The sequence below is a fragment of the Rhineura floridana genome, chromosome 2, assembly GCF_030035675.1.
Source record: "Rhineura floridana isolate rRhiFlo1 chromosome 2, rRhiFlo1.hap2, whole genome shotgun sequence".
Classification (NCBI taxonomy): Eukaryota; Metazoa; Chordata; class Lepidosauria; order Squamata; family Rhineuridae; genus Rhineura; species Rhineura floridana.
The window spans coordinates 209443594-209456716 of NC_084481.1; the positions used below are offsets into that span (position 1 = coordinate 209443594).

The 13123-nt window shown below is 38.8% G+C and overlaps 1 protein-coding gene across 3 annotated transcripts in view; it reads right to left on the reverse strand.

Moving 5' to 3' along the window:
• Nucleotides 1-13123, reverse strand: part of DICER1 (dicer 1, ribonuclease III) — a 98070-nt gene that overhangs the window by 23336 nt on the left and 61611 nt on the right. For all 3 annotated transcript variants that reach the window (XM_061612059.1, XM_061612060.1, XM_061612058.1), the window contains 2 exons: nucleotides 11196-11976; nucleotides 6708-6863 (listed from right to left, as the gene is read on the reverse strand). In XM_061612059.1, the coding sequence (XP_061468043.1) occupies nucleotides 6708-6863; nucleotides 11196-11976 (937 nt within the window). The remainder of the gene's footprint in view (nucleotides 1-6707; nucleotides 6864-11195; nucleotides 11977-13123) is intronic.

Below are 13123 nucleotides of genomic sequence, written 5' to 3' on the forward strand. Positions count from 1 at the left end.
AGCAAATAACCCTACCTTCACATAATAGGACCGCCACTGGCTGTAGCTAGGAAAGAAATACTAGAATCATGATGGACAGAATATGGAGAAACTGATTGGTTCCCAATCGGAAAGGGTGTGAGACAGGGGTGTATTTTATCACCCTATTTGTTTAATCTATAAGCAGAACATATACAGAAAATGGGATTGGATTAAGATGAAGGTGGTGTGAAAATTGGAGCGAGAGATCAATAATTTAAGATATACAGACGATACCATACTAGTTGCAGAAACTAGTAATGATTTGAAATGAATGCTGATGAAAGTTAAAGAGAAAAGTGCAAAAGCAGGACTACAGCTGAACGTCAAAAAGACTAAAGTAATGACAACAGAAGATTTATGTGACTTTAAAGTTGACAACGAGAACATTGAACTTGTCAAGGATTATCAGTATCTTGGCACAGTGATTAACCAAAATGGAGACAATAGGCAAGAAATCAGAAGAAGGTAGGACTGGGGAGGGCAGCTATGACAGAACTAAAAAAGGTCCTCAAATGCAAAGATGTATCACTGAACACTAAAGTCAGGATCATTCAGACCACGGTATTTCCGATCTCTATGTATAGATGTGAAAGTTGGACAGTTTAAAAAGTGGATAAGAGAAAAATCAACTCATTTGAAAGGTGGTGTTGGAGGACAGCTTTGTGCATACCATGGACTGCAAAGACGACAAATAATTGGGTGTTTTAAACCAGAACTGTCACTAGAAGCTAAAATGATGAAACTGATACTTTGGACACATAATGAGAAGACATGATTTGCTAGCAAAGACAATAATGCTGGCAAAAACAGAAGACAGTAGAAAAAGAGGAAGATCAAACAAGGGATTGATTCCATAAACGAAGCCACAGACCTGAACTTACAAGATCTGAACAGGGTGGTTCATGACAGATGCTCTTGGAGGTCGCTGATTCATAGGGTCGCCATAAGTCGTAATCAACTTTAAGGCACGTAACAACAACAGCTCAGTGAAGAAGATATCGATGTATAAAGAAGAGGTAGTAAAAAAAATTCACGTTAGAGTTCATTAAGTAAAGGCATGAAAATTAGACTATTACTATTGAAAGGTTAAAGTGTTGGAGTACGACCTGGGAGATCAGGGTTCAAATCCCCACACAGCCATGAAGCTCACTGGGTGACCTTGGGCCAGTCACTGCCTCTCAGCCTCAGAGGAAGGCAATGGTAAACCCCCTCTGAATATCGCTTACCATGAAAACCCTATTCATAGGGTCACCATACATTCGAATTGACTTGAAGGCAGTCCATTTCCATTGAAATATTAATAGCACAGTCACATTTGGAAGATTCTATATACCAGAGTAACCCGATGTTGCCTGACCACTCAGCATGGGGGACTGATGCGAGCTGTAGCCCACATCATCAGGGCATCACGTTGGCTACCCTCAATACACAGTTCTTGTTGCCCAATCTCAACAGAACTTCAGGAACATGCAACCAAAATGATCAAAGCAGCATCATGGATAGGTTGAGGTGAACAAGTTTTTTTAGTTTATGTTTAGAAAAAAGTGACTAAAGGGAGCATGACAGAAGTTTATAAAATCATTAAAACTGGAACGAGACAAGTTGATATAAACAATTTTCTCTTCTGCCTAACAGAATTCCACTGGTTACCCAATGAAATTGACCATAAGTAAATTTAAAGTCAAAGGAAGTATTTCCTGACTAACCTATTTTTACATGAATATATTGCTACAAGATGTGATGATAGCCACCAGCTTGGATAAACTAAAATGATTACTATTAATATTTAGTGCTAAGTGTTATCCTATTATTTCATATTCTATACATTGTTCTCAGATTTATTTTATTGTAGGGAGGGCAAGTGGATGTACAAGACTGCTGCAAGACAGCTTCTTCCCTTTTTGTTTGGGGAATACCTGCAATAATTCTACCCACGCAACTAGGGCCTACTGGTGCTTCTTTTATCCATACAATTCCATGTTGGTTCACTGTGTTGGCAGGATCATTTCCCACCACCACTTTATGCCCCCCTCCCAACTTGTGTGCCCTTCCTTTCTGTAACAGCCTATATACTGCTAAGGGATTATAAAAGACAAGCTGTATTATAAAATATACATGTGTTATATGTGAGAGTTATATCATTAAAACCATTGTATTTTGAGAGAAGCATATAATTATTCTGTTTTGAAGCCAAAATATTTGGAATGTTTTACTCCACAATAACAAGTCTGTCTGAAATAATCTTTATTGTAAATTAAAAATATAAAACAAAACGAAGCATTTTTGGGTAAAAAGCAAGAATAAAGCAAACAAGGTAACTTTAGTGGTAATCATAATACCACCACCACTAATAGCAACAACAATTAATAAAAAAATTACCCAAATGTATAAATATATTTACATATGTGTACATATATTAAATAAATCACAGCAAAGAAAATAATTTGTAAGGATACTTATTCTCAAATACATTTGATTCCAAAACACGATACAGAGTGTCCAGTTCTTTATATATGTTTTATTGTCCATTTTTCTCTCTTAGGTAGTACCGTATATTCCGGCGTATAAGATGACTTTTTAACCCTTGAAAATCTTCTCCAAAGTCGGGTGTCGTCTAATACGCCGGGTGTCGTCTTATTAGGGTTGCCATATTGCCCGGATAGCCGGGTTTTACCCAGATTCTAAGCATGCCACCCGGCGCCCGGCTAGCCCCTTAGGTGGCCCGGATTCTCAGCTTTCATTTTAAAAAAAATTAAGTTTCTAGGTGGTGCGGTTCTCGAGATATATATAAAAACGTCAGGCACCCCCCCCCGGTTAAATCTTTTTTTAAACTACTGTATAGCACTTCGTAGCTTTAACCCCGCCCGTTCAGGATTTCAGCCAATCAGTGAAGTGTTTGTTTGGTGGCAGTGTCTGCAAAACTTCATTGCGAGGCCAGAAAATGGTGGTTTCCCCTCCTGTTTATCTGAAAATCTCATAAATTGGGTAGGTATATACATTTCAGTTTTTCCCCGTTATGTGTAGGAGTCAGATCCTGGGCAGTGTTTTGAAAACCTTCCCAATAGTTGCTTTTGGGGGTAAAAACAGTTCTAATCCCATATGTCCAGAGTAAATCCTATTGAATTCAGTAGGAATTACTTTTGAGTAGACATGATTATGAATGTGCTGAAAATCAATGGGACTTTGGAGTGAATGTAAAATAGAATTGTGTTTGTGTTCTCTTTCTGCCCCCCCCCCAGTCCTATTTTAAAGCAAGTAGGCAGGGCTTACTTAGGTATTGCAGTTTTTATTCTGTAGGAAACTAATACTGATTTTTAAAAAACTAATACTGATTTTTCTGCAATGACCAATTGGTTTGACAATAAACTATTATATGGGCTGTATGTATTTATACATCTGCAGTGTGTGCGTGTGTGTATGGAGTCTTTCCAACACCCCTGTGAGGTAGGGTTGGAAACCAAGGCAGCTCACAACAAGAAATAAAGCCATTTAAAATCCAATAACCATAAAAACAAGTATAAACAGTTGCAAAACAGTGTAAAGTGGCATGATTCGGAATTTTGGGTTGTGTGAATGAAGTTGCTTATCACTTGAGGTTGCATTTCTGTCCCTGTTTGAGTAAGCCCCATTGAATGCGCTGGGACTTGCTTCTGAATAAATAAATTTAGGATTGCACTATAAATATCTTTACAGTTTGTGTAAATAATAAATATATTTGATAGTCATGCTTATATAAATATTTCTTCATTTATCATATTTTTGGTTTTTGGTTAGGAATCCTGACTGGTTGTGAGATGCTTAGTTTTTTGCCTTATAGGAATCTTGTTGTGGTTCGTATGGTATTACATTTAGGAAAGTGTTACTGCCTTCTGTATTTTTTTTCCTATTTGCATTTCACTTATCTTTAACCTCACTCTGTTACAGCCATAGAAGCAACAGCAGCATATGCAAGATAATTAACTCCCATTAGTGATAAGAACAAGAATTTATAATTATTATTTCAATTAAAACAAGAGGCTTATCAATACTTTGAAGAGGACCAGATATTTATTTTCTTTCTGAGCCCAGGACTGGGTCTTTCATGATGCCTGGTGTGTGTGTGTGGGGGGGGGAGCAGGAGAGTAGTCGATAAGACAGACATCCTGGCATTGATAATCGAATTAGCAAGGTATGTGTGGGGTTGTTGTACACTTCCAGGCCCAGTTTCATTTTGAGTATGGAGGTGGAACCTGTGTAGATGTGGTTATCAAAGGGAGAAGAAATTTTGAGTTAAGCAAAGCTCTGCTTTTATAAAACCTAAGAAACATACAGTACTTTGAACGTCTGAGTGCCTGCACCAGTGGAATACTGGAGGAACTTGTAAAACTTGCTGCAACAGTATTTAGAACTGAGCATGTGGTGTGAAAGACTCCTTTTCCTAACATTTTGGCTTGTTTTTCTCTGATTGTGTATTTTTATTGTTTTTACTATATTTGTAAGCTGTGCTGAGCTCTGTTTTTAACAGCAAAAGGGCAGGATATAAATTCTCTTAATCAATCAATAAATACTCCATAGTGTTGGAAACTAGAGTCTAGGCATTTAATGTTGCTTTTAAAAAAAAGATTTCTCACATCTTTCCCCAGTTTTTGGTGGTAATTCCTAGGCACAAAAACAAAACAACTGGACAATCCAAATATTAATATTTATAAGTTTATAAGTGACAGTTTTCCTGCTAAGTACCTGCATGTCATAAGCAGGGGTAGTCTTATACGGCGAGTATATCCCAAACTCTATACTGGAAAAGTTGGGGGTCGTCTTATACGCCCAGTCGTCTTATACGCCGGAATATACGGTATGTTACTTTTATCAAATTGATGGTATCCCAGAATCCATTAACCCAACCAAGGAGCAATGGTGATCTAGATTGCTTCCAATGTTTTGCAATTTTGATTTTTGCCAATGTTGATAAGGTTGTGATTTCTAGATCTGTATCTATGACTATATCTTTTAGATAAATTAACAAAATGATATATGGCTCACGTGGCAGTCTGTATCCACAGTAACTATTCTACAGTACAAATGTTAATAGTCTTTCAGTGTGCCCTCTGGTGGCTTTGTAGTCAAAGTATGCATTTCAGAAAATTGATGAGCTCATTCTTCTTTGAGCTCAAAGAAAGCATTCTTTGCTCTTTATAATCAAGATTTTGACTTTCTGTGAAAGAATAAAGCAAAGGATCATTGGTTTTTCCTTTTTGTACTGCTGAACACAAATATTTAAAAATAAATAGAAACAAGAATGTTATTCAGTTTTAAATCACCCACCAAGTAGCAGAGTCTAGCAATCTTTTTTGTGATTTAGCGTTGGATTCTTTTTACCAGTCAGTATTCTTTGACAGTGAAATAATTCCTAGTAAAAGCAGCATCTGGAATGGTCCAAACGTCTGTGCCAATGTTTTACAGTAAGCTGAGTAAAGGCTTCAGAACCTCAATAACCGTCACCATGCAGTAACAATTTTGGCAAAGCAAAACAAATAATCAGTTCAAATCTAAGATTTCAAAGCTTTTTATTCTTAATGAAGATATAACGAACGGTAATGAGTTAACAATCCCAATGCAAAATGTCAGCAAGATCACATCCCTTCCCAAAAATACTACAAGCAGAACCTTTATCTGGCATCACTAAAACATCTGCTTCAGTCATGCAACAGCATACAAGTCCAAAGATTCTGGAAGTTGGGTAGTAAGGAATTCTAGAATTGTGTGGGTTGAGATATTAGGAAGTTTGGAAAATTTCCTTTATGTGTATACACTCTGGGATAACCATACCAGCCACTACATAACAGAAGTCACCTATGAACCAAGTATATGAAAATACAAATGTACACTAAGAACTTTTCTTCCATCTCTATTTGGAAGGGAGCACAATTGCTTTATTTTAGTAAACAGCTTGTACGTCTGAAGATGCAGTCATACAAATATTTGCATGCATATTTGTGTGAAGAGTCAAAACACTGCTTCTCTTGAGAGGAGGTGGGAGAATGTGAACCTGAGGATCTTGACTGAATCTTAGTTCATGTTACATTAAACCATTGCTGGGGCTAAATCCGAGCCATGTTTTATTCAACATAACAACAAGAGTATGGGAGTCGGGGTGGAGTGGGATATCAAAAGAGAACACTCCGCCATGATGTTCACTAAAAACTGCATAACAGTGTTATACACATATCTAACCCAGACACTATTGCTCTTCTAGTCGCATGAAGCTAGAGGAACTGGAAACTCTTTGTCAATCTCCAAGTCTGGTGCTAGCATCAAGGTGAATAGGGCATCCAGATCAAAACCCTTTTTTTCCAATGAATATTCATGTTCATTCACAGCAAAAACATAAATGCTCTTGAGGGACGAGTTTCTCAACAGTAGGCAAAAGAAAATAAACAGTATATTTTCACAGCAAGTATTTCTGCTCTTTTTCACTTTATTACTAAACCAATTTCCACAAACTGCCCTTCATAAGTCCTCCAACATCACCTTCCTCCCTATTTTTATTAATTAAAGCAATGTTTTAAGAGGAGCTAAACACAAAGATGTAGTAGGTGATATTTTGCTGAAGTATGATAAGAAGCAGAGGCCCCATTTCCCTATTTCACTTGTAATGATATGCTCATACACAGTCATTTAATTTTAAAATCATTTCAACAAAGGCTTACCATTTCATCTTTTTCCCATTTGTCTGTATTACTCTTGTCTTGGTTTACTATGTAACCAGGAGGAAGCCAGTTGACAGGTGGATCAAAAATAGATACCACCATGCGACTAGGAAGCCCTTTCTTTTTTCCAAGACGATACAAGTTACAATTGCTGACCTTTAAGAAAGAGTATTTAACATAATCTATAGATAAATATTCAAAAATTATGAGAAGACATATAAACATAAACTTTGATTTAAAAACTCAAGTTATAAGCTTAGTTGTGTGGCAAAATCTGTCCCCCATATATCTAAACCACAGCAATTAAAAAATATATGGGGTTGTACTCAATGTAGCACTAAGGCTAAGGTTTTGTCAGCACAAAGATTTCTTCTTAAGCAAGAGAACAATCTCTCCCTCCCCTCCCCTCTGTGTCCTCTAAATCTATTCTGAGAGTTCCCCCAACCTTCCGGAGCAGATTTGAGGCTAGCGTGAGGCATATGCAGGGGGAAGAGAAGACAGAAATCCCCTTGCGCTAGGCTACTGCTAATCCTTGTACTAGCACAAAATGTTGAATAAAGTCCATAATTGCACAAGTTTTAGCCCACAGTTAAATTATGTTCAGATATGGACTGGGCTGGGGAAGGAACTGGCAATTCCACCCCATATATACGGTCTGCCTAGTAAACGTCGCAAGACGTCACCCTAAGAGTTGGAAATGACTCGCACTACAAGTGCGGGGACACCTTTACCTTTTATGGATTGGAACCCATTACTCGTGGTTTATAAAAAAAAGTGTATAGTTCCTGCAAGGAAAGCCAAGGAATTAGATCAAAACAACACTGCTCTTCCATTAAAACCCTAGTCATATATAGCCACAAATGGCTGGCAACATGAATCCACAAAATTCACTAGAACAGGTAATATTTAGGTTTTATTTTCTCCAGTATAAAACTTAATGCTATGATATCTCAATTAAGTTTAAGGGGGGAAATTTCACATACCATTATTGTGCAATGGGTAGACTAAAAAAAATCTGATTTAGTAAAATAGCAGTTAAATTTACCAGCCTGATGCCGTATTGTAATGACAGACTTCAAGGGAAAGGACCATAGATCAGTGGCAGAGCATCTGCTGTGCAAGCAGAAGGTCCCGGGTTCAATCCAGGTATAACTGGGAAGGTCCGCTTTGTTAAACCCCTGGAGAGCCACTGCCTTATCAGTGTAGAAATTACTGAGCTAGATGAATCAGTGGTCTGACTTGGTATAGGGCAGCTTTCTATGCTACCAATATTTGCATTGTATCTTCTGCTAAAATCATAGAATAGCAGAGTTGGAAGGGGCCTAGAAAGCCCTACTCATAGCAAGAATCCAAATCAAAGCATACCCGACAGGTGGCTGTCCAGGTGCCTCCTGAATGCTTCCAGTGTTGGAAAGCCCACCACCTCCCTAGGTAATTGGTTCCATGGTTGTACTGCTCTAACAGGAAGTTTTTCTGGTTGTTTAGCCGAAATCTGGCTTCCTTAATGTGAGCCCATTATACTGTATCCTGCACTCTGGGATGATAGAGAAGAGATTCTGGACCTCCTCTGTGTGACACCCTTTCAAATACTTGAAAAGTGCTATATTGTATCTTCCCTCAGTCTTCTCTTCCCGGGTACTCAGTACTCAAGATGAGGCCCAACCAGTGCTGAATAGAGGAGAACTAGTACTGCTAAAATAGCACTTGCCTTTTTTGCAGCCACATATTCATGGCTCATATTCAGCTTGTGATCAACAACAATTCCAAGATCCTTCTCACATACAGGTTTGCTGAGCCAAGTATCTCCCATCTTATAACTGTGTATTTGGTTCCTTTTTCCTTGGTGTATGGCTTTGAACTTATTCCTGTTAAATTTCATTGTTTTCAGCCCAATGCTCCAGCCTATCAAGATCCGTTCGAATTTTGTTTTTGTCTTCAAGATTATTAGCTATCCAATTTTGTATCATCTGCATATTTGATAAGCATTCCTTGCACCTCCTCATCCAAGTCATAAAAATGCTGAAGAGGACTGGGCCCAGAATTGAGCCCTGCAGTACCCAGCTCATTAGTGTACCTCCCCCAACTTTGAGAAGAAACCACTGAAAAGCACTCTTTGGGTACGATTCCGTAGCCAATTGTGGATTCACCTGTTCCATACAACCCACATTTAGCTATTCATTCAGAATATAGTGGGGCAATTTGTCAAAAGTTTTGCTGCAGTAGAGATATATTATGACCACAGCATTCCCACTGTATACCTGGGGGGTTGCCCGATCAAAATAATGAGATTAGTCTGGAAGGATTTGCTCTTGACAAATCCACGTTGGCTTCTAGAAACCACTGTGTTGGTTACAAACTGACCACTTTATAATCTGCTCAAGAATTTTCCCAGGGACTGATGTCAGAATGACTGGTCTGTAGTTCCCAGGTTCCTCCCTTTTGCCCTTTTTGAGGACAGGGACAACATTAGCCCTCCTCCAGTCATCTGGCACTTCACCCATCCTCCATGATTTCGCAAAGATAATAGTGGTTCTGAGAGATCTTCAGCCAGTTCCTTCATTACTCTAGGATGTTCATAGGGCCCTGGAGATTTGAACTCGTTCAAATTAGGTATTCCTTGACCATTTGCCTATCAATTTCAAGCTGCAATCCTGCCCCTTCAACTTGTACTTCATTGTTTAGCAAGAGGGTAAACCCTCTTTTGGGAGAAGATTGAGCTAAAGCAGGAGTTGAGCACTGCTGCCTTTTCTTTGTCATCTGTTATCATTTTGCCATCATTGAGTAGCTGAACTATCATTTCTTTTCTGTTTTTTTTATTATAGATGTACCTGAAAAAAAGCTTTTTGGTTGCTATTAGCATTCCTCGTCTCACCTTTAGCTTTCCTGATGCCATCCCTGCAATTCTGTGCTACATGAGTGTAATCTTCCTTTGTGGCCTGGTCTTTCTTCCACTTCCTATGTGTGTACTTTTAAATTTTCAGGTCATCTCTAAGCTTTTGGTGAAGCCACATTGGCTTCTTCTGCTCTTCCACCTGTTTTCCTTGTTGGAATTGTTTGCAATTGTACCTTTAGAATTTCCTTTTTTAGAAACTCCCACCTATTTTGGACTCCTTTTCTCATTAGGGTTGCTTGCCATGGAATTTCATTGATCATTGTTCTAAGTTTATTAAAATTGGCTTTCCTGAAGTCCAGGATATGCATATGGCTACTCTCAGCTTTTGTTTCTTTTAAAATCAGGGACTCAAGTATAACGTGGTCACTTTCCTCCGAAGTTCCTGTAACTGCCATTTCATCCACTAAGTCATCTCTATTGGTTGGAATCAAATCATGTTCCTCACTCAATTCAAAATGAGTTTTATGCAGGAACCTTATTCAAAGTTCAGAAAAGGGCAACCAGAATGATCAAGGGGATGAAGCAACTTACCCACAAGGAAGGGGTACTTTCAAGGCTTTTTACGTTTAGAAAAAAGGGAGAGTAAGGGAGATGGTCGAGATTATGTGTAAACCAACTGGATAGATAAAAAATATCTCCCTCTCTAATAATCCTAAAACCTAGGACCATCCAATGAAGCTGAATGGTGGAAGATTTAGGACAAAAGGAAAGTATTTCTTCACACTGCACATAGTTTAACTATGGAATTCTCTTCCACGAGATGCGATGGCCACCAATTTGGATGGCTTTAAAGGAGGATTAATAAAATTCATGGAGGAAAAGACTATCAATAGCTATTAGCCATGATAGCTGTGTTCTATCTCCAGGGTCAGAGTCAGTATGCCTCTGAATAGCAGTTGCTGGGAATCAGAAATGGGGCGAGTGCTACTGTACACATGTCCTGCTTGTGGTTATCCACAGGCATCTGGTTGGCCACTGTAAGAACAGGATGCTGGACTGGGGGGCTTTTGGACTGATTCAGCAACATTCTTCTTATATCAATCTTCCTATTTTTCAGAATAGAAGAATCACCTTTCAGCAGTACCCTCAAATACCTTGAAGCTGACTTTCTCTCACAAACAAATTAGTTTAATGACTGCTTCATGTAACAAGCTTTTGAGCAGCATAGAATATCAGGTATATTCAGTCATCCCTTCTGAGTGAAAGCAAATCTGCTTGCCTTTAGAAATCCATTAACAATTAATTGATACTAGCATTGGTTCTGCAACATCAGAAGCTGCCTTATAGAATCAATCTATTGGTCCACCTAGCTCAGTATTGTCTACACTGATTGCCAGCTGCTCTCCAGGATTTCAGGCAGGGGTTTCTCCTAGGCCTTCCTGGAGATGAAGGCGATTGAATGCAGGACCTTCTGCATGCAAGGCAGATGTTCTACCACTGAGCTATGGCCCTTCATCACAGCATCATAATATATACTAACAAATAAATCCAATGACTGAAATGCTTAAGAAAAAAGTGTTACAATGCTATCCATCAATTTCCATCAGGTATACATAATTTTTTTAAGAGTTCTGGATCATGGAAATACTACTCACTTTTTTGCTCCTCATATATGACAGGCGTCCCTCATGAGCATCAGGGTAAGTGCAAAACAAATATGTAGTGATGGCATGCTTTAGAAATGAATCGCCAAGCATTTCAAGACGCTCCAGGTTAAATCCATCGCTAGCATTTGAGAGAGTCAAAGCCTGAAGAATGAGACCAGGGTTTGGGCCAAGGGTTTTTGAGGAGTATCCACTGGAAGGGCTTGTTATAGAATCCATTCTTTCTTTTGAAAGATTACAAGCATCAGAAGCACTAGCGGTCATTGCCATTCTGGGACATCCATCTGAGGTAGATTTGTTAGTATTTCCATCAAGATATTTATTACTCAGCAGAGTACATTCATTGCTGGGCTTGAGCTGGTTCTCACTGTTGTATAAATTCTGAATAGGATATGAGGTAGTTGGTTGTACAGGTATTTCCTGCCTGCAATAATTTAGCTGATTTCCTTGGCAAAAGTCTTGGTTAGTTAAGTCACAATTGCCGTTGGCAAGATTCTTATTGTAAGAAACACCATTAACTGTTGCCAGTTCTACTGAGACATCATTTTGGAGTTTACTAGGTGACTCAATCAATGTTCTGTAGTTCACAGACATTTGGTCATGCTTATCTGCAGAAGAGGTTTTATTAGCACCTTGATATGCAGCATGTTCAGGGACTATAATTGTGCTGTGCTTAAAATAATTTTCACTCTCTGCTAGAGAAGAGTTAGAAGCAGAGATGAAGGATTTGCTGTCAATAGACTTTTTCCACCCAAAATCCAGGTTAGGATATCTGTAAGATAAATTATCTGATTAATCATATGCACACATATATGGGCATAGGGCCACAATGCTGGTGCTCCCATCACATACCCCAACAGCCCTAACGTGATGCACTGAAAACTGCTTTTGGAACTTGTGTCCCAAGTCATGTTGTGAACAGGAATGGAGGCACTCCTAGTAGAATTTAAAAGATGAAGATCCTGCTGCACAGGTAGCACTAACAGTTCAGCACACTTGGTGGTGGCCACAGTATAATAGTTTATTTTATATCAAATTATTTTTATTTATTTATTTATTTTATTATTTGATTTATATTCCGCCCTTCCTCCCAGCAAGAGCCCATGGCGGCAATTTTTGATAGTTGTTAGATTACAAAATGGATCCAAAGAATCATGAGCAGAACAAAATAGTTGCTAGTGCTTTTCCTCAAATACGTATGCCAAGTGCTACTGTTATACGAATTGTGCAATTAAAAAATAGTGCTTACATTTGCTTTTTTCCTTTTCTGCCATGCCTTTTATATTATACGTCTGAGAGAAGAATACCGGTGCATACCGGTGCTTACCGGTGCGTTCCGCTGATGCAGTGGCTTTCAATTCAGGGAAATTCCCCGTTTTAAAGCCAATTTTGTGATTTTACGGCATTTTCGCGCAACGCAGCCCATTATAGTCAATGGGTTCTGCTTTACGGTGATCTCCACTTTACGGCGGGGGCCTGGTCCCTAACCCGCCGTATAAGCGGGGCCCTATACTGTATATATTTTCAATGATGTTGGTATGCCAGCCTGGAATTTTTTTTAGTGGAAGTGTGGGGTAAAAATCCTTCACACACACAGAGTTTGCACAGTGCTATAATAGGCAGGCTACAGAACAGATCTCATACTTGTGCAGGAAGAACATTACGTTTTAATTTAACTTCAATGCTTGCACAGCACAGTAAGCATAAGGTGTTAACAGCAGCCCTTCTATGAGCAGAAGATTCTTCCTACATATGAAAGGTGCATCTTTGGTAATCAGTCCCACACACACTAAATTAAATAACAGAACTTATCTACGCTATCTTATACTCCAACTTGCATGGACGAAAGGCAAGAATGAACTGGAGAGTGGGAGGGGCCTGATGCTCCTAGTCTTGACTTCAAAACATTCTTGCCTTTG